General features: G+C 39.1%; 1 protein-coding gene across 1 annotated transcript in view; it reads right to left on the reverse strand.

Annotated features, from left to right (window-relative positions):
* Positions 1–12,327, reverse strand: part of LOC122395179 — a 37,279-nt gene extending 24,952 nt beyond the window's left edge. The window contains exon 1 of the mRNA XM_043392564.1: positions 12,071–12,327. Within this exon, the coding sequence (XP_043248499.1) occupies positions 12,071–12,145 (75 nt within the window). The 5' untranslated portion in view covers positions 12,146–12,327. The remainder of the gene's footprint in view (positions 1–12,070) is intronic.
* Between the last annotated feature and the right edge of the window lie 9,978 nt (positions 12,328–22,305).

Genomic DNA, 22,305 nt, shown 5'->3' on the forward strand with positions numbered 1-22,305 from the left:
ACTTTAGCGCCTGTTTTTTTTTTGTCACAGCAACATCGAGGATCTGAAAATAAAAAATGAAAATTCTGTTACTTCGAAGAATCGACTTTCTCGTAGTTATATTGCTTACCAGCTCCTTCGCCCCCCCGGAGGAGGAAATTCAGTCATGCGTTATCGGGGAAACCTTAATCGCGCTACCACTCTTCGACCCGTTCATCCGATAACCGGTGATCAGGCTGGAATTTAAAATTAAACTCCAGCACTCGTATCCCCCCCCTCTAAGATTATAAATATAGCGGCGACTCGAGTTGAATCGCGATTGATTCCACCGATTGTTCCGTAACCGGGTCCTTTTATTCTTTTCAACGGGAACACGGCGTTCCGGATGGAATCGATCCACTCGATCCGGATTCGCGTCTCTGCAACGAGGCTCTCGAAGACTGTTAGTATTCAGACGATTTCGACACGCTCCACGAGCTTGTTCCCCGCCATTGAATACCTCCACAAGGTAGAGACCTTCGACTACGATTTAATAATTTCTGGGATCCTCTTTTGTTCACGGCAAGTCAAGGAACAACGTTCCAAAGTGGCCATTTGCAACGATCGAGAGGGTGTCGATCATCGTGGGGGAAAAAATAAATAAAAAGTTTGGATCTGTTTGCTCGATGTTCGTGAAAATTAATGGAAAACGATGGTAGTTAGCGAAGGTGTTCGTTTTTGTGTGGAAAAAAAATAAATAAAATGTGTGGATTTGTTTGTTCGACACGGGTTATGGATCCTCTTTTGTTCATGATAAACCAAGTAACAACGTTCAAAAGTGGCCATTTTGAACGATCGAGAGGTTGTCGATCATCGTGGGGAAAAAATAAATAAAAAGATTTGTTTGCAAATTAATTGAAAACGATGGTAGCTAGCGAAGGTGTTCGTCTTGGTGGGGAAAAAAGTAAATAAAATGTGTGGATTTGTTTGTTCGACGTTTGTAGTTGGACACGCGTTATGGATCGTGTAGAGGAATGCGTGTAGCGAGGGTCCGTGAGTGGGTACTAATTGAAAACGACGGTAGTTCGTGAAAGGCGCGATCCTCGAGGGTGCGTCGCGTTTCTTCATGCCGGAGGAACGATCGATTTCCAACGTAACGGAGGTTATTGAAATTGCTTTCCCTCACCCTCTTATTGTCTCTTGTAGGGTAGTTGCGACGGCCTTGGACCAATTTCATCGACTTATACCCGTTCGACGTGTCATCGACTTCGCGAATGCTCGGGGAGGCGTGGAAAATGTCATCCCTCGAGGTGCTTTGATCTCCCCGTTCCTTCGACGTACCTAATTTCGCGAAGAAACGACGGCCATGATAGTCAATTCCGTATCAATTTCTACCCAGACGGAGTCTACGTAGTTAATTATACTTCCGATTATACAGGCTGTTCGACGAACCCTGACAAAACATTTAAATGGAAGATTCTAGGGGCCAAAATAATACGAAAATCAAGAATATCCATTTCTTGACTGAGGCTATGTTAAAAAGTTATTCAAATATTGAATTAAAATTATTTTCGGTTGTGGGAGTCAATTACAATAATTTTGGATGAATAGACATACCCCTGAAATTCTATCCACTTTTGAGAAAAAAATTCGAGAAGATGTGAACTTTTTTCGGTGAAAACAATTTTCTCAAATCAATCTAAAAAAATTATTTTCGGTTGTGGGAGTCAATTACAATAATTTTTGGTGAATACACATACCCCTGAAATTCTATCCACTTTCGAGAAAAAAATTCAGGAAGTTGTGAAATTTTCCGACGGAAACAAAAAATTTCAAATCATTTTGAAAAAATTATATTCGGTTGCGGGGGTCAATTACAATAATTTTTGGTCATTAGACACACCCCCAAAATCCTATGCAATTTCGAGAAAAAAATTCGAGAATGTATGACATTTTTCGACAAAATTAAAAAATTTCAAATCTTTTTAAAAAAATTATTTTCGATTGCGGGGGTCAATTACAATAATTTTTGGTCATTAGAGACACCCCCAAAATCCTACGCAATTTCGAGAAAAAAATTCGAGAATGTATGACATTTTTCGACGAAATTAAAAAATTTCAAATCTTTTTAAAAAAATTATTTTCGATCGTGGGGTTCAATTACAATAATTTTTGGTCATCAGACATATCGTCGAAATCCTAGCCACTTTCTACAAAAAAATTCGAGAAGTTCTAAGGTCTTCGACGTCTGCGAAACGAGCACGTCGCGACACTTTTCGACTTTTTTCGGGCAAACTTTATCAGATTAGAGACGAACTTTGTTCGATATTAATACCTGAAATGCGTTTCCAATTTTCCATATTAATTTTAAACGTGAATAAAAAGAAGAATATTCGTAGAAGCGTTTGATACCAGGAAAAAAGTAGTTTAATTTAAAATAAACACGATGCAGAATTCCATGCACATATATCCGTTCCAGAGGATTTCTGTATCAGGTTTTAATTTTAATTCCGACTACCGTAATCAGGAACGGGATATTTCATCGCGTTCCATTGAATTATTTTCTTCCTGTACGCGTTTGTAACTTTCATTTCTTTAAGTGTTTTATTTGAAACCTGTTAAAATATCTGTTTTATTTACACTGTTGCATTTCGTAACTTTCAAGTGTACGATATCTCTTTGGTTTGGATTTGAGAAGGGTTGATCATAGAATCTCTGGTCATCGATCACCCTCTACAGAAAGATCTCTCTAAACACATCCGGGATATAACAATTTTAATACAATTTATTCTGTATTTTTAATATTTTACGAATGAGCTTTTCAAAACAGGAACCACGAAACTTTTATAGAGCGTTGGCTTTCATGGTTTCAGCATCGTTTACGATATTGCCAGCCGTGGCATTCAATTCCGTCGATTCGCGATGCGTTTTTTTTCGACGAGCAAATTTATCGTCCAACTTTTTCCCGCGAAAATATCGGTGAAAATCGAATCGAGGGGTGGAACAATCGGTCCCGGAACTCGTATTCCGGGGTATCGCGATATACTCGTACAATAAAATACACGGCGGGGGTTGTCTTCGATCGCGGCGCTAAATACAAAAGCGTGTTACGAGTCGACTCGAATCGGGACACGACGCGGGTAAATTCGATTGTAAATTTTTGATTGCCCCGCCGCCCGATAAAACCCCACCGAATTTCACTCCTTGCAAATTTTATTAGCCGCTCGTGTTCGTGTCCAGATTTTATAACTTTCTTACTGCTCGTCGATATCGGGAGATTCTTCCGTCGTTTTATAATAGATCGTAAAAATAGAAATGAAACGCGACTTCCTTCGTCGATGAAGACGAGCAAGAAGTGAGCTAGGTATTGGAGCTAGCATGGAGTGAGCAGGGCAGCTTGCTAGCAAGAAGTGAGCTAGGTATTTAGCTAGCAAGGAGTGAGCAGGGCAGCTTGCTAGCAAGCAGTGAGCTAGGTAGCCAGATAGCAAGGAGTGAGCTAGGTAGCTAGCTAGCATTGAGTGTGCTAGGTAGCCAGATAGCAAGGAGTGAGCTAGGTAGCTAGCTAGCAAGGAGTGAGCTAGGTAGCTAGCTAGCAAGTAGTGAGCTAGGTAGATAGATAGCGAGCAGTGTGCTAGGTAGCTAGCTTGCAAGGAGTGAGCTAGGTAGCTAACTAGCAAGGAGTGTGCTAGGTAGCTAGCTTGCAAGGAGTGAGCTAGGTAGCTAGCTAGCAAGGAGTGAGCTAGGTAGCCAGATAGCAAGGAGTGAGCTAGGTAGCCAGATAGCAAGGAGTGAGCTAGGTAGCTAGCTAGCAAGCAGTGTGCTAGGTAGCTAGCTTGCAAGGAGTGCGCTAGGTAGCTAGCTAGCAAGGAGTGAGCTAGGTAGCCAGATAGCAAGGAGTGAGCTAGGTAGCCAGATAGCAAGGAGTGAGGTAGGTAGCTAGATAGAAAGGAGTGAACTAGGTAGCTAGCTAGCAAGGAGTGAGCTAGGTAGCTAGCTAGCAAGGTGTGAGCTAGGTAGCTATCTAGCAAGGAGTGAGCTAGGTAGCTAGATAGCAAGGAGTGAGCTAGGTAGCCAGATAGCAAGGAGTGAGCTAGGTAGCTAGCTAGCAAGCAGTGTGCTAGGTAGCTAGCTTGCAAGGAGTGCGCTAGGTAGCTAGCTAGCAAGGAGTGAGCTAGGTAGCCAGATAGCAAGGAGTGAGCTAGGTAGCCAGATAGCAAGGAGTGAGGTAGGTAGCTAGATAGAAAGGAGTGAACTAGGTAGCTAGCTAGCAAGGTGTGAGCAAGGTAGCTAGCTAGCAAGGTGTGAGCTAGGTAGCTATCTAGCAAGGAGTGAGCTAGGTATTAGGCTAGCAAGGAGTAAGCTAGGTAGCTAGCCAGCATAGAGTGTGCTAGGTAGCTAGATAGGAAGGAGTGAGCTAGGTAGCTAGCTACCAAGAAGTGAGGTAGGTAGCTAGATAGAAAGGAGTGAGCTAGGTAACTAGCTAGCAAGGAGTGACCTAGGTAGCCAGATAGCAAGGATTGATCTAGGTATGTATGGAAATAGCAACCGGTGAAATAAACATTACGAATTAGCTTCGTTTCCATTCGGCGGCCATAAGTCGAGCGTTGCAATTGATTCGAATTAAACGAGACTTTTACGAGATATCGCCACCTTCGAGTAATTATTCACGAATAGATTAGAATTAATATTTACGATATCGTGAATGTTAGAAACAAGGCGTAAACTATAAAAATTTGTTATTATTTGGTCCTAAGAACGCGACGAAGAGTGGATGATTTTAAGTCTGTATGTATAGATTCGCGTATTCCCGTCGCGGTGTTTAATAATTCATGGTGGAAAGCACGCTGGAACGAAGGGACGTTGAAAGTTTTCCTCTCGCGATGCATCTACCAAAGTGGTATCGGGAAGTTTGGCATTTTTTTAATTATAAGTTGCGTCTACCGGCGACCTCGAAGCACTCGAACAGGATTAACCCTTATAAGACGGGACGCCATCTTGAATCGTTGGAAATTCTATTGTTTTCTCGATTGCTCCAGAGAAAATGCTCGAAAACGCGAAAAACCAGGGAATTTACTTATGTTCAATCGTCACTGTTCTCTTTTCACACTAATTTGCCAAATTATATCGCTAAAAAGTAGTATATTTCTCGGTCAAAGTATCGAAGTGATCGTTCGGGGCGAAACATCTCAGCAAATCTAATATATGTATATCGAAGGACCACAGGATCGATATGCATCCCGCGGTTCAGAATTTAATATCGATTTAATATCGAAACCAGGGAATTTACTTATGTTCAATCGTCATTGTTCTCTTTTCACACTAATTTGCCAAATTATATCGCTAAAAAGTAGTATATTTCTCGGTCAAAGTATCGAAGTGATCGTTCAGGGCGAAACATCTCAGCAGATCTAATATATGTATATCGAAGGACCACAGGAACGATGTGCATCCCGCGGTTCAGAATTTAATATCGATATTGAATTACGAAACAGGTAATCAGTCGATCGATTAGTTTCTATACAAAGTGCAGGTCAGCAGTCTCGTAACGTCGAAAGCCAATAACCGGAATCGCGACTGTATAGAACCATAATGACGACAATAGGCAGACATAGATGGATCGCGGTACAGTTGGAAACAAATCGAAGAAATTTGTGTTTCGCTTTCTACGATGCAAACGGAGAAGCAAAGTTTAGCTCGTTTCGCGGTACCAGGGGCAAACATTCGTCGATGAATCGGCTTTGCATACGGTTTCGAACCCGTTCGGACACGACAAGTTTCGTTGGAACGAGGCACCAGTGGTCCCTGGTTCCTGGAAATCTAAATCGCTTCGTTGAATATGATTTTTCCCAGCAGTTTGCGGGATCTTGGAAGCGCGTGGCAATTAGAGACACGAGAATTCGTCCTCGAATTCGCGGAAACATAGCGTCGGAACGTGATGCAAACTATAATCAAAGCAAATATCGAAGATATCGAGCTTCCTCCCTCGAATTCAATAAGCCATCGAAACTGGAGCTCGTTGTTTGTTGAGGGGCGGGGAGGGTGTAAAGAAGACGATCTACGAGGAGCTGATGGCCCGTTCGAAAGGAAGAAAACAGAATTGTTGGCTTTTCCGGGACACAGCTTCCCGCAGAGGGGAGAATTCGATAAGGAATTTTGTAATCGAACTCGTCGTACTGTTGTTCGCATCGTTTTGCAATCCCTCGAATTTTTCCATCCCGCGATGGATCACTGTTTCTAATCTCCGGGACGCTGAGCAAAAATTCCGAATTAAAAATTCTCGAGACGTTGGCCGTGATACTATGTTTCCCGTTATTTCTTGTTTCCTTCCCCGACGTTCCTGGGGGACCAAAAGAAGACATATTGGTCGCGAAAGCGAATTCCGCGGATTCTTAACCCGATCGAGTCGGACGAAATTCCTTGGCCAAGGAGATATTAAATTATTAAAACGATGGAGTTCGAAGTTGAAGACTCGTTAAAATATTTAAGAGGAAAGTCTCGTGTGAGACCTAAAAATATCAATTTTTTTTTTTTTTATTTAAGAATGTACTGTTAAATTTTGGGAGTCATTGCTTTTGGTGATTAACGTGTACAGTTCAGACATTACATAGCTAAGTAAACTGCAAAAAAGAATCACAAAATCGTAACGTCAGAGGTAACATTTCCTTAAAAAAAAAATTAAGAAAAATGGTTCAATTTTCTATCATTCAATTTCTCCTCTATGCTTTCGCCATTTTGTCGATTTGCAACGTAAATTAATTATTTTTTAACACCCACGCCAGTGTTTTAAACACATGTTTACTGCGGACGTGATAACAACATCAAAAGTTAATAAAAATTAATAAAAAAATTATCTTGTATTCCTCAAAGGTTAGCTAAGTAAACTGCAAAAAAGAATCATAACGTGAGATGTAAAATTTCCTTAAAAAAAATTAAGAAAAATGGTTCACTTTTCTATCATTCACACGAGACTTCCCTCTTAGGGTTCTAATTGCTTAATTAATAAAAAAATTAGGAAATATGGTTCAATTTTCTATCACTCACACGAGACTCCCTCCCCTTAAGGTTCTAATTGCTCGATTAATAAAAAAATTCTCAAGGGAAGTCGAGTGTATTTGTTGTAGGAGAATACCAAACGTTTTCTCGATCCCTCGATTCATCGATCGTGGACCGGGGGAATCGCGTTACGGTTCCGGAATATGGAAATACAGCGATTCCGTAGCTTTATCGGGTTTCGAGCGACGTTTCGAGCGCTTAAGTATAATGGCGGGATATCGAACAAAAGGACACGGTTCCGTGTTGTGTATCGGTTTTCGTTTCTCCGTCTTTCTCCGCTCCGTGGGGAGGAAAAATTAATCGATGACGTTCGGTAACCATTTCGCATTATCGATCCGCTTATTGCACGGATTAGTGCGTCGAATTTCGAACGTGACGGAATAATCGAGTCCCGATCGTGTTATCGAAAGCCCGAAGACTCTCTTTATCACACTGGGCAGCGCGTTACGTTATTCGTAAATAGAATTTTCCACGTCTTCGTGCATCGTCAATTATTTCATACGCTGGGGGAAAAAAAGAAAACATTATTATTCTCTGTAACAGAAGCTACAAAATAAATTAAAGGCGTTGGGAGCAAAATTGAAATATAATTCCGAGTGCAAAGGGTTAACGTCCTCGATCGAGTCATTTCATTTTAAAATATCACTATAGTCAATTTTTATTATCCAACTAAAAATTAACTTTTCTTATTATTAAATAACTTTCTTTTTATACCATAAGGCTGTTTCATAAGAATTTCATTGTATTCCATTTTAAGATATAACTATAGTCAATTTTTACTATAAAACTAAAATCTAAATACAATTATTAGTAATTTTCATTGGATATATGAAAATTATTCATATTATTAAATAACATTTTTTTATACCATGAGACTATGTCATAAGAATTTCATCAAGATATCACTATAGTCAATTTTTAATATCCAGCTAAAAATTATACATAATTATTAATAATTCTTTTTTTGCTGGTAACAAAATTGAAATATAATTCGGAGTGCAAAAGGGTTAAGAATCTAGAAATTATTGGGAGATTTCGTTTTCTGAAAATTGCATTGGAAAAAGCCTGATGAACCCAAAGAGACGTCTTCCCTTTTTAGGAAGATAGCATTTCCCCCGTACAGTGCATCGAACACGTTGCATGATCAACTTGTTGAATTTCCCCAGGGTCTGTTCGTCGAATCGAGTTACGTAATTTCGATCCGAAACGCGGGAATCTTTGTAAACGAAATTACGCGTGATTTACAAGATTTTATTTATCCGGAATTGAATTACGGGAAACACGGCTTCCCACTTTGCCGTCGTGTTTCCGGAATCATCGTTCCATTTCCCGATACCCTTCCTACGCTGTTTACCTGGAGGGAACCGAAATGTTATACAATAACTCTCAGGTTGCATAATCGCGACAACTTCCACGTATTATTTTATTCTTTTCCTCCACGTTTGCCACCCTGGGTGCCTTTTAACACGTAACGTTAATAGCTAATTGAGAAACGCGTTCTTAAAGGAGCACAACTCGCTGAAATCTTCGATGCAAGTGGAAATAACGAGCATTGGTCAGACATTGTTTAGAATTTTAGAAATTTTCTCGGAAATGAAGCGTCGTATGAAAAATGTTTATTCTATATTTTTGGTTAATTTTTCCACGTAGAATAATTCTCAATTTTTTAAAAGAGCACAGCTCGCTACCAACTTCGACGCAAGTGGAAATATCAAGCATTGGTCAGACATCGCTTACAATTTTCGAAATTAATTTTCTCGGAAACGAAGCATCGTATGAAAAATGTTTATTTTACATTTTCGATTAGTTTTTCCACGTAGAATAATTCTCAATTTTTTAAAAAAGCACAGCTCGCTACCAACTTCGACGCAAGTAGAAATATCAAGCATTGGTCAGACATCGTTTAGAATTTTCGAATTTAATTTTCTCGGAAACGAAGCATCGTATGAAAAATGTTTATTTTACATTTTCGATTAGTTTTTCCACGTAGAATAATTCTCAATTTTTTAAAAAGCACAGCTCGCTACCAACTTCGACGCAAGTAGAAATATCAAGCATTGGTCAGACATCGTTTAGAATTTTCGAATTTAATTTTCTCGGAAACGAAGCATCGTATGAAAAATGTTTATTTTACATTTTCGATTAGTTTTTCCACGTAGAATAATTCTCAATTTTTTAAAAAAGCACAGCTCGCTACCAACTTCGACGCAAGTGGAAATATCAAGCATTGGTCAGACATCGCTTACAATTTTCGAAATTAATTTTCTCGGAAACGAAGCATCGTATGAAAAATGTTTATTCTACATTTTCGATTAGTTTTTCCACGTAGAATAATTCTCTATTTTTTAAAAAAGCACAGCTCGCTACCAACTTCGACGCAAGTGGAAATATCAAGCATTGGTCAGACATCGCTTACAATTTTCGAAATTAATTTTCTCGGAAACGAAGCATCGTATGAAAAATGTTTATTTTACATTTTCGATTAGTTTTTCCACGTAGAATAATTCTCAATTTTTTAAAAAAGCACAGCTCGCTACCAACTCCAACGCAAGTGGAAATAATCGACCAATAGTCAGACATCGTTTAGAATTTTCGAATTTAATTTTCTCGGAAACGAAGCATCGTATGAAAAATGTTTATTTTACATTTTCGATTAGTTTTTCCACGTAGAATAATTCTCAATTTTTTAAAAAAGCACAGCTCGCTACCAACTTCGACGCAAGTAGAAATATCAAGCATTGGTCAGACATCGTTTAGAATTTTCGAATTTAATTTTCTCGGAAACGAAGCATCGTATGAAAAATGTTTATTTTACATTTTCGATTAGTTTTTCCACGTAGAATAATTCTCAATTTTTTAAAAAAGCACAGCTCGCTACCAACTTCGACGCAAGTGGAAATATCAAGCATTGGTCAGACATCGCTTACAATTTTCGAAATTAATTTTCTCGGAAACGAAGCATCGTATGAAAAATGTTTATTCTACATTTTCGATTAGTTTTTCCACGTAGAATAATTCTCTATTTTTTAAAAAAGCACAGCTCGCTACCAACTTCGACGCAAGTGGAAATATCAAGCATTGGTCAGACATCGCTTACAATTTTCGAAATTAATTTTCTCGGAAACGAAGCATCGTATGAAAAATGTTTATTTTACATTTTCGATTAGTTTTTCCACGTAGAATAATTCTCAATTTTTTAAAAAAGCACAGCTCGCTACCAACTCCAACGCAAGTGGAAATAATCGACCAATAGTCAGACATCGTTTAGAATTTTCGAATTTAATTTTCTCGGAAACGAAGCATCGTATGAAAAATGTTTATTTTACATTTTCGATTAGTTTTTCCACGTAGAATAATTCTCAATTTTTTAAAAAAGCACAGCTCGCTACCAACTTCGACGCAAGTAGAAATATCAAGCATTGGTCAGACATCGTTTAGAATTTTCGAATTTAATTTTCTCGGAAACGAAGCATCGTATGAAAAATGTTTATTTTACATTTTCGATTAGTTTTTCCACGTAGAATAATTCTCAATTTTTTAAAAAAGCACAGCTCGCTACCAACTTCGACGCAAGTGGAAATATCAAGCATTGGTCAGACATCGCTTACAATTTTCGAAATTAATTTTCTCGGAAACGAAGCATCGTATGAAAAAGTATTGCCCCACATTTTCCATTCGTTTCTTCGTGTAGAATAATATTTTATTTCCCCCTTTTGCCACCAATAATACCCCATAGATCCACCGCGTTTGTTAACATTTGGCATTGTTCCATCGCGTTCGTTATTATTCCTCGCACAAGTACGGCTCTATTTTGTTTCATTTCATTCGTTGCGCGTTTCCGTTATTCCGCGATTTAATTCCACGACCCGGATATTGTCCGGTAAATTTCCCGCCGGAGAAAATGAACCGGACTGACAGGCAAACATGTTTTCGAATCCACACGCGCGCGAAGGTTCGTTTTCCAAGAATTTTTAATTCGGTAACGTACGCGTTCGTCCGTGTCAAACATCATGACGTTTCTTCGTTAAATTATATTTCATTTTCTCTTCGTTCAGTCGCGAGATACACAACCCGGAACCCAGCGTTTCATTCGTTTATTCTTCGAGCCATATATCCTCGAATAAATTGCTTTACATTTTCAGTCTTTCGGTCGAGTTTAAAAAATTATATTTATGCTCCCTGACATTGTGTAATACTTGCATTTTTGTTACAAAAATAAGTAGTTTTAATTTTCCTTTAAAAACAAATAACGTAAGAATAATACAAAATTCGAATAATAGAATTTATTAATTAGAATTAGAATTAATTTCAATGTTTGTTGCATATATCCTCGAATAAATTGTTTTCATTAATTCAGTCTTTGGTCGAGTTTAAAAAATAATATTTATGCTCTCTGACATTGTGTAATACTTGGATTTTTGTTACAAAAATAAGTAGTTTTAACTTTCCTTTAAAAACAAGTAACGCAAGAATAATACAAAATTCGAATAATAGAATTTTTTTTTTCTGTAATATTCTTACGTTGGTTTAATATTTTATCTACTCGGTGCACATCTATATATTAACGTTAAGCTGTCTGCTTTATGTATTCTTAAGGGGAGAAAATTTGTTTGTATATTTACTGCTGACGAGGGTCCAAAGGTACGGCTAAAACGTGGAGAAGCTAATTAAATTTACTGTTTTCCTCTCTCGGTCCAAGCCAATTACTGCAACTTTATTTTTCTCGTTCCACCGTCGATTGTTAATATTCACGATGAAATATATTTCTCCAAAAGAAAGAGCAGATTCCCTCCAAGAAGTCTATTTATTTATTTTTCTCGAGCGTTAATTCCACACTTTGGAATGAAATTAAATAGAAATCGGAAAACATTCCCCTGGAAAATGCAACAGTGATTTATCCAAACATTATGCGTTCAGGGTGCTCGAATATCACGGGTTATCGAACAACCCTGAACATTCTGATCATCGATACGACGGTTCGAAGTACAATTAATTTAATAATAAGGAAGCTAACGAACGGGTATAGCCGTAGTAACGGGAGAAGGAATTTGATACTCACCGCGGAATAAATAGCGCAGGCGAAACTGCCCCTCCTCACGGACCGCCAGCAGCAACAGGATTGCATGATAGCCATGCTTCAAACGCGTGGGTTACCGAACATTACGCACACATCTCCAGGAAAAGAAATACCGCCGGTACACACTTCTAACAGCACTAAACGTACGCCGATACACGAGTCATGGTGCTGGAAAGGACGAAAATTACAAACTAGAAGCGGCTCGGCAACGAAAACATTGTTACTCGACCGCGGGAACCGATCGCGAGTCCGACACGTGCGATGTCTCGATGCAGACTGTCGGCCTTCAAGCTGATCGCCGCGCGAAAACCACGGTCGGCGCATGCGCGTTACGCCGCGCCGGCTGATTTATACTTTTCCGCCCGACGAGCACGCTTTATATTTACCGGATATGTATCGCGTTACGAAAGGTGGGCAGATCAAATTGTTCTCGCCTGGAAAACAGAATAATATTGTGAGAAAAAGGTTATTACAATTCTCGACACGAATATTCCAAGGATTAATATTGTGGTGACGACATATGTATGTACTTTTTAGGCGGCAAATTGTCAGTAAATTTCAATTACTGCTAGAAAGTAAAAATACTCTCATTGGATCTTATTGAATACTCTCATCAAATATTAATATTTTCACGTATAACCGGTGCTTACCTTTTTAGAATCGACGTGGTACACATAATTTTCACTCTCAACTTAACGTGGAAAATATGTAGCATGATGTTCAACGAAACCTGCAAGCAATATTATGTGTTAATTAAATCCATCCTGGGCGGTGAGGAAACGAGCTTGATTTTATTTTTATTCTCAATTCCAATTTGCCTTCGTCCTGAAATATACCCATGAATCTTTAAGAACGGTGAAAATCACGAAAATTGAGAAAATGGAACAATTTCCTGATATCCAAAATATTACTTCCGTCTTCGACGACCGTAAAGTTTCGCGGATTGCTCGATATTTCATCTTTCGCGAACCTCCCCCCTCCCCCCGGAGAAATGGTCTTCCGCCCCCCGGAAACGAGCACCATTTTATTCGAACGGCGTATGATCGATCGAATGAAACGCAGAGATTCGTTTCCGTGTGCCGGTATTAAATATCCACGCTGTTAAAATTATGGCTCGACGGTCGAGAGTTTATTATCGAACTTTGTTTATTTTTCACTGCGCGAGAATTTGTACACGGATACGAATTTCACCCGTATCCGGTCTCCCCGATAAAGGTCGTTCGTTTCTCTCGAGTGGATGAAGAAAACGATCGATGGTCCCCGGCTTCTTACCGTTTACGCGATGGTTAATCGCATCCTGCATGCATATTTAACGAGAGCCCCGTTTCCCAGCCATTTACTCAGGCTCGAAACGTACGGCTGCTGCCGCCGGAAGCCAACGCTCGATCGAAAAATCAATTAGCCCCGAACTCCACGAGCTTTTTACACGGATACGGCCGGTTACCGTCTTTTCTCGTTTCATTCCGAACTGCAGCGCAATCCGGGGGACGTTTTATTGGCTGACGCGACGTCAAAGTTTTATACGGGGGATCGTAATAACGCGTTAAGAGCATCCACGACGTTTTATACATACATCGTTCGGTCTGGACGTCGCTAATAACCGTTAATGATATTCCAGAACGATCTTAACATTTACGAGCTCGTAACTTCCGTTCCGTCCGGCGATTGCAATGACCGGGGGCAATTTTCCGAGAGGTTCCGTATAAATCAGGACACCTGTAGACGCCAGAAACCTATTTCACAGAATTTATAACGCGAGGAACACACGGAGAATTCGTTTCGAACGAAGAAGACTTCCTCTTTCGCATAGACGCGCGAAAGTATCGTAAATTGCGACACCGGAAACAGGACGGAGTAAAAGGACAGGACTCGTTTCGTTTGTTTCTTCGTGCAATATTTTAATTAATCGCGTAAAACGATAGACAACGTATAATAGAAACGTTATTTGATAGAAGTAGTCTTCTTGATGATTTATCACTCGTTTAGATTTGTTTTTGCATGTATGGTTGGTCGAGTGCTTGCGAGAGAGCCAAGAGCGTGGCCCTCTGGTGGCAAACGCGGGAAGCAACGAAGCCCACGCGTATATCATTTGATTTAAGCGCGGTTTAATATCGCGTACCTTGATCTTTTATCAAAATAGTCGTATAAATCGAGAGTTATAACTAGACTGCGTATGTTTATGCATTTATGGGGAATTTTAATCCTCAAAAAACTACAGAATTTAGTTAATATGCAAAAATATAAGGAATACTTAAAGCAAGATACGAATTATTATATTTAAGGGTTGAGACAATCATCTACAAAGCTCTCATTCCGTTAATTCTATTAATAAAAATCCGCAGTCTTATAACCGTTTATAGAACAGAGTACAAAGTGCAAAGGAGGAAAATTATTTTACGGATTCGGTGCTTCCGTCTCGAAAGTGCTTTCTCACGATTTCTAAAATGTTTCAATAGCAAAGGGTATTCGATGAAATGCAACGCCGTGCGTCTCCTACCGATTCGAAATTAATTTCCCCCGCTCGCGTTAAAAAGAGAACTGTTTATATCAGGCTTTATTAAAATCTGTACTGGGGAAACTGGGTCTTTGAGGCACAACTTGGCATTGTGCTTAAGATAATTATTATCATTTGCATAGCTTTTTAATTTCACTGTTACGAACAGCGTACCAAGGGAGTTTATAAAAGAGCTTGATATAGAATTTATAGCAAAAATGGCGGCGAAGAGACTGCAAATTATCAAGAAGAATACCATCTGTAAAAACATCTATTCGTGACGATGATATTAAGTATTTGAAACGAGACCAACCTAGGTAATTATTATCAATTGCATAGCTTTTTAATTTTACTGTTGTTACCGAACAACGTACCAAGAAAGTGTACAAAAGAGCTTGATATAGAATTTATAGCAAAAATGGCGGCGAAGAGACTGCAAATTATGAAGAAGAATACCATCTGTAAAAACGTCGTTCGTGACGATGGGTATTAAGTACTTGAAACTGTTTTTTTAAGCTTCCTAATAGATTTTTAAATTAAAAAAGAAAAGTAATTCCTACTTCTGGAGCCCCTGGGGAGCTCGGGCTGCGTGTCGCGCGCATTCTTTGCACCCACGGCACGATTTGTATCTCGTCGTTAGTATAATGCATTCCATAGAGATAGGGAGTCAAGCCTGGAAATGTACGATACTTTGAATTACTTCTGTACGCGTGTCCTTAGTGAATAATGCAAATTATGAGAAGGGTAGATCGTTTGGGAATCTGTTTCGAGTTAACATACCGAATGAAACAAATACCTGCGTGTTTGTGAGTCTCTTCTAACTCCTACTATCGTTGTCCAATCCGGATAGTTTGCTCCTCGCGTTCCTACAAAACAATACAAGTTAGATCAGGGAAGTATCAATTACGAAGCAAGGTGGAAAGTCTTCGTGTGAAATATTTAAGGGTGGAATAACAAATGCGACGTACTTTCAAGAGCAGAAGATTTTTCAGGGTCTTTTTTGCCCCCCTGTGCATGGACAAAGAGTTCACGTGCGGCGCGTATGGCTGAGGGCGAAAGTACAACCCCTATGCTTTCACGATATACGTGTCAATAGGTTACGGGGTGCCTCTGAATAAATTCAAGACTCCCAGACCCCTCCGACCTGCCACCAGACAGGATAACATCGTGACGCAGAATAAATAAACGACACCCTGACAAGTTTGCCGGATCAATGCAATATTTATAAATCCTGTTATATCTCAACGTTCCGTTCCAACGTCGAGACTCCATTTTTAGGGTACCTCTATCTCGTAGATACGCCCAGAAAGGCAAAACGTGTCTTTAAAATTATAAAAAAGTGTCATTCGCCACGGAGAAGAAATCTAGAACGACGATGATAATATTTGCAACCCTTCGATTCGTCGTAGAAGCGAGTCTGACCATTTTTAGGGTACCTCTACCTCGTGAATGCGCCCAGAAAGGCAGAACGTGTCTTTCCAATTATAAAATAAGGTTTTAAATAATTAAGGATCATTTCTGTGTTTTTTGTCCCGAATAGCTGAAAACCCAATCCCGTAAAGTTCTCACGTCCGGGAAAAATCGACACCCTGTAGTTTTTTTTCACATTTCCTCCGTCCACTATATAAAAAATATAATAAAAATTTTATTATCAATTTACGAGGAAGCTCGTCGAACAGATTTTCAGCGACTCGAGAAACAAGAACGCGTGAATTCTTATTGGAAATGATTGTTATGCTTTCACCGCGCAGCATCGAACGGGAACATCGATAAGGTCGAACGCCTTCGCAGTGTTTCTCCATAAAAAATGTATAAAACGGAGGATATACTCCGCATATCTGTTCAATCTTACCTCCGAGCGTGAAGTTTCGCGGAAAGAAGATAATTAAAAAGTTATAACAAAACGCGAGCTCGTAGCTCGCGGCCATCGTAACTCAATAATACAGAAACTCTCTCCTCCTTCGCCCGGCGAAACGAAGGAACAAAACTATCCTTTCGATTATACATTTTAATAGAAATATGACGCAATTACATTGTTTTCTCGTCCGGGGATAAAGAAACGCGAGACGCGCGCGGTATCGAGTCAAAAACTTCGGGAGATATAGCACGCTGCTCCTCCAACTTCCTTTCGAACTTGTTTCGAACAAGTTTTACTAGTTTTTTTTTCTTTGCTTCGAACGCTCGTAAATCGTCCGCCGTAAATTCTCACCTACTTTTGAATCTTTCGACCTTTTTACCAACGAGTATCGTTATTAAAAATGGATCGGACTCGCTTCTGTGACGAGTCGAAGGGTCGCAAATATTATCATCGTCGTTCTAGATTTCGAATACAAGTCTTCTTTGAAACGTTAAGCTATTTGCTCCGAGGTCCGCCATTTTTCCAATTTTTAATTTTCCCTCGATATCTTCCATCCATTTACTATCGTTACATACTAATCATATTTCGTTGCTTGGCAGATTCGAATAATTAAAAACCGACGCTAAAGTGTACTTTCAGAAGACGTCTCGCGACGCTTCTAGCAAGTCATGCTGTATCTCCGCCATTTTGCATTTTAATTAAACAAAAAAAATTGCAAAATGAAGTCGAAATATATTCCAAATAACCCTCAAAACCTTACGAATGTTTATTGATTCTTTGTCCTTGGAAATAATTGTTGAAAATCGGCTTAATTTCGGATCTCTACATAGATCCCCTTAAATAGATCATTGTATTTGTTCCGCCGACTACACAAATGCCAAACAGCGGTATCGAGGCTCTCGTTATCGGCTGCGTGTATCCCCTCTGTGGTCCGAATTATGTTTCCTGAAAAAAATTACACGGTCGGATGAAGATTGATTGCGAGATCGAAAGGTAGAGAGAAGGAAAAAATGTACCCGCGAGACGCCGTGGAACGTATTTATCATCGTGACGCAACGAAGAAAGCCGAATCCAACATGACAACGTGATCTTGAAACGACCTTGAGTAGATCCAGTATTCGGAGAGTTACGTGTACCTTTGGTAAATACTAATACACCGTGCTACAGAAAGGATATTAATACCGTTGACTGACGTCATAAGGCTGCTCGAGTATCGATATATCGTGGGAAGGACTTGCGTTCACTGTCATTCGACTTTTTTACCTGCTACGCGTACAAATATTTTCATATTTACGTTAAAACTATGGACAATTACAGTGTAGTTATTTGTACAATATAATGCAATGGGTAAGTGTTGGCTCTCTTATTTAATATTACATTTACAGAAGCCGCCATTTTAATAGATATCTGATTCCATATTTAAAATTGCAGAACGCTTTAAATATTATTTTTTTAACAACTCCTGTTGAATTTGTTTGATGCAATGGTACAAATACATATTCTAATTAAAAGAAAAATCGTATTTTAAGGTAACTTAAGGTTCCTTTATGCAACAACGTCGCGAGCGCCTCGAGGGACCGCCATTACGAATTTCAGCGATCTTCCTGAATTTTTTTAACGGCCAACGCTACACTTAACGTTGTGATTCTTTTTTGGAGGTTTTTTAACGACATTTTAGTTATACAATTATATTTTTTAATCGGTTCTAAGAAATTGTTTAATAAAATTGCAAATAAAAGCGTGTTTAACACTAGATTTACGGAAGTCGACAATTTTACGGATGTCATCCATATTTAAAATTGCAGAACATGTATTAATATTCTAATTAAAAGAAAAATCATATTTTAAGGTAATCGTCAACATGAAAGGTAACAATAAATATAATCAATGCCTGTAAATCTAGCGTTAAAATCACTGTCAATTTTTGAGTACTCTGGTAGCACTAGCGTTAAAACACACTCAATTATAGCTAAACTAAATACACAATATAGGGAAAATAAATATTTCTATCGAAGTGTCGGTTGAGTGTTAGAAAAATATGCGTTTGCACGAACACATTTGTTACGTTCAGCAAATGAACGATAATCCATATAACCGGGGCCCAGATATCCCTAACGCTTTGCCCCACGCGTCTCTGGCACGTAATGTGTTAAGGTAATGAGAACCACAGGGATGTCAGTGTCAGCCGACTCGCGGCCAAACCGCAATGTAAATCAAATCCAGAACTCCCGATGAGCTTAAACTCGTGGCGTTAGGTGCTTCCCTTGTCACGCAGCCTTTCCCTTACGTTAACACTTACACTTACGCTTACATTTACGCTTGCGCGTCTGATGAAATTTCCAAGTCTGAAACCAGCGCTGGTTTCCGTGTCGCCGAACTTTGCGCTGTCGTTGACCCGTCCCGAAACAATACCGAGCCCCCGAAATAAATTTCATCGTGTTAGAAACGTTGAAACAGATGCCTGAAGCGGGCCATGTGCTTCTCCTCGGAGCGTTTCCCAATCTTAACACATTACCGACCGATAGCCTATTAATCGACTTTTTTACCGGCCAACACTTACCGACCGATAGCGTATTAATCAACTTTTTTACCGACCAACGCTTACCGACCGATAGCCGATTAATCAACCGCTACCGGTCGGTATAGTGTTAACACATTGACTGCCACGTCACCCACATATGGGTTACACGACTTTTCACCAATGAGTTAAAACAATTAATTCTCAAGATTAGATGTCAAAGAAAATAAAGTTAGATCCCTTGAATTTTAACTAGTCTATAAAAATAAATTCCATGACAAATTCTTGGTACGCTAGTTTGCAAAAATAAAGTTAGGCAGATCCCTTGAATTTTAAAGAGTCTATACAAATAAATTCTGTTAGAATAAACGATACACGGGCTTCAAACGCGCCACCCGGTGTCGGGCACATCTTCATTTCTTTTGTCTGTCTGATCTGTTCCTTGGTTCGTGTTGTTGCTTGCTCGATCTAGCGTTGCCTCGTTGTAATTTAAACTTTCTTATAATAAATCACGAGGCTCTTTATTTGGTGCACGTTCAATAACCTGCCGTGAATCTCTCTCACAAATTCCATGACAAATTCTTGGTACGCTAGTTTGCAATTGTCTGAAAGCAAAATTGAACTTTCCTTTTAATTTTAGGGGTTTCGTTCGCCAGGATACTTGGAAAAAGGAGGGCAGTACTGACAAGAATGCCCTCACGACTGGCTTTGGCCATGAACAGACACAGAATACAGTTTTAAAAAGTCCAGTCAATTTTATCAAAACGCCCGACCGCTGTCCTGATTTTAATAAACCCTTTCTTACAATCGTTGTGTAAATTTGCCGGGAGAGAGATCGAGGCGCAGGTTTCGAGAGCGCGACGGAAACACCGGTGTACCGGAAGAACGAGGACGAAAGATTATGAAGAAAGTTCTCCGGGGCGTATCAAAAGAGAGCGGTAATCGGTTCGATGCATAATAAGTCAGCTTATGAGAACAGGCGGCGCGTAATAAGACGACTTTATAATTATTCGGAGCCCGAGACACTCTGGCGCGAAATTTCGTTCGTATTTCAACGTGCCCGGTACACTTTCCAACTTGTTACTCGGGGATACTTTATGGTCGTTGTTGTTCGAGGTTGCGCGAGCCGTTTCACCCCTCGACTTTGCGACTACACAGGGCGGTGTCCTGGGAAAAATTTTAATGGGTGATTCTAGAGGCCAAAATAAGACGAAAGACAAGAATAGTAATTTGGTGATCGAGGATTCGTTGAAAAGTTATTAACGTTTAAAGATTCGATGAATTTTTTTCTAGAATGTGGGTAGGAATTCGGGGGTAGGTCTATTCACCAAAAATTATTGTAATTGATACCTGTATCTAAATATAATTTTTTTAGTAGGATTTGAAATTTTTTAATTTTGTCGAAAAATTTCACAACTTCTTGAATTTTTTTTCTTGAAAATGACTAGGATTTCGAGGGTATCTCTAATAACAAAAAATTATTGTAATTGACCCCTCCAACTAAATATAATTTTTTTAGAACGATTTGAAACTTTTCAATTTCGTCGAAAAATTTCACATCTACTCGAATTTTTTTCTTGAAAATGGCTAGGATTTCGAGGGTATGTCCAATGACCTAAAATTATTGTAATTGACCCCCGCAGCCGAATATAATTTTTTTAGAACGATTTGAAATTTTTTAATTTTGTCGACAAATTTCACACCTTCTCGAATTTTTTTTGTTAAAGTGGCTAGGATTTCGAGGGTATGTCTAATAATCAAAAATGATTATAATTGAGCCCTGCAAATGAAAATAATTTTTCCAGAGTGATTTGGAACTTTTGAATTTCGTCGAAAAATTTAGGCACCTACCCCCTATCGATCTGTCTTGAAAATTAGTTTTTAATTTTTAGTAATTTTGTTTGACACCCTACAGAAAAGTTGTCTAATACTTTTCTGTAGGTACCCATTAGCACTACTTCAGAAAAAAGTTTTATTGAAATTTATTCAATATTGTAAGAGTTATGGGTATTTGAAAATAGGACCATTTTTATGGGGGTTTCTCTTATTTTGCGGGGTGAAGGATCAACTTTTCGAATATTTTTGGAATTTCTACATATTCTCCACCAAAATACGCGTTATTTGCTATTTGAAACATTAAAATCGACCGATCCGTTCAGGAGTTATGATTTTTTAAAGATTCGCATGAAATTTCAGGGGAATTGGTCAACCATTGGTCAGACGTATTCGGTAATGAATTTTTTTCTCAAAACTGCGTAGGATTTCGAGGATATGTGTAATCATAAAAAATGATTGTTATCGATTCCCACAACTGAATATAATTTTTTCAAAATGATTTGAAATTTTTTTTTCCGTCGCAAAAATTTCACAACTTCTCAAATTTTTTTCTTGAAAATGGCTACAATTTCGACGGTATGTCTAATAACCAAAAATTATTGTAATTGACCCCCACAACCGAAAATAATTTTTCCAGAGTGATTTGGAACTTTTCAATTTTGCCGAATTTAGACATCTAATTAGATTTTCGGTAAGGAATTTTTTTCTCGAAAGTGGGTAGGATTTCGGGGGTGTGTCTATTAACCAAAAATGATTGTAATTGACCCCTCCAACTAAATATAATTTTTAAAAGTTTAAAAGTTGTTAACTCAGGAAACTATAAGGCTATCAATACTACACTAAGCCGAATCTCTCACGCTGAGTGAAAACCACTGTCATGCGCACGCAGCTGCACGTAGGTTGCCGTCTCACAGGCGCAACTTTAAACGTTAATAATTTTCTAACGAAGCCTCGATTAACAATTTACTATTCTTGATTTTCGTCTCATTTTGGCCCCAAGAATCCCCCATTAAATTTTTGCCGTATATATACCAAACGCAATTGAACAATTTTTTTATTTTTTAGTAAATAACGCTACCCTGGAACGTTCGTGAGACCGAAGATACAATTTTTCGCTCGGTTTCTGTCGCGACGATAGACACGTAACGTTTGATCGATTCGCGGTGAACTTTCTTCTGAACTTTCGCCGGCTCCCCGACGAGAAATTTATTGGCACGGACAGACGGCAGGAAATCAATATCGGTGTCGGACTTTAGGACCGCAGGTGTGCCGGACCTACCTCAAACCAAGGCTAGAAAAAATGCTCTCGCTGGTTCTCGAACGAATCTACGATTCCTCGGCCTCGATCGTATTAATTTCGGAAACCATTTTACCCCGATGCTGTTGGCGACGCGTCGACGTTAATCCCGTCGCGTGGTACGGCCGTGTCGAACAAATTCGCAATCAGTCGCACCTGACTGGTACACAGACCAGCCAGCGTTCCTCTAATTTCCATGTCCGTGACGGAATCC

The sequence above is a fragment of the Colletes gigas genome, unplaced genomic scaffold, assembly GCF_013123115.1.
Source record: "Colletes gigas isolate AHSC1104 unplaced genomic scaffold, ASM1312311v1 Colletes_gigas_Sc00005, whole genome shotgun sequence".
NCBI lineage: Eukaryota > Metazoa > Arthropoda > Insecta > Hymenoptera > Colletidae > Colletes > Colletes gigas.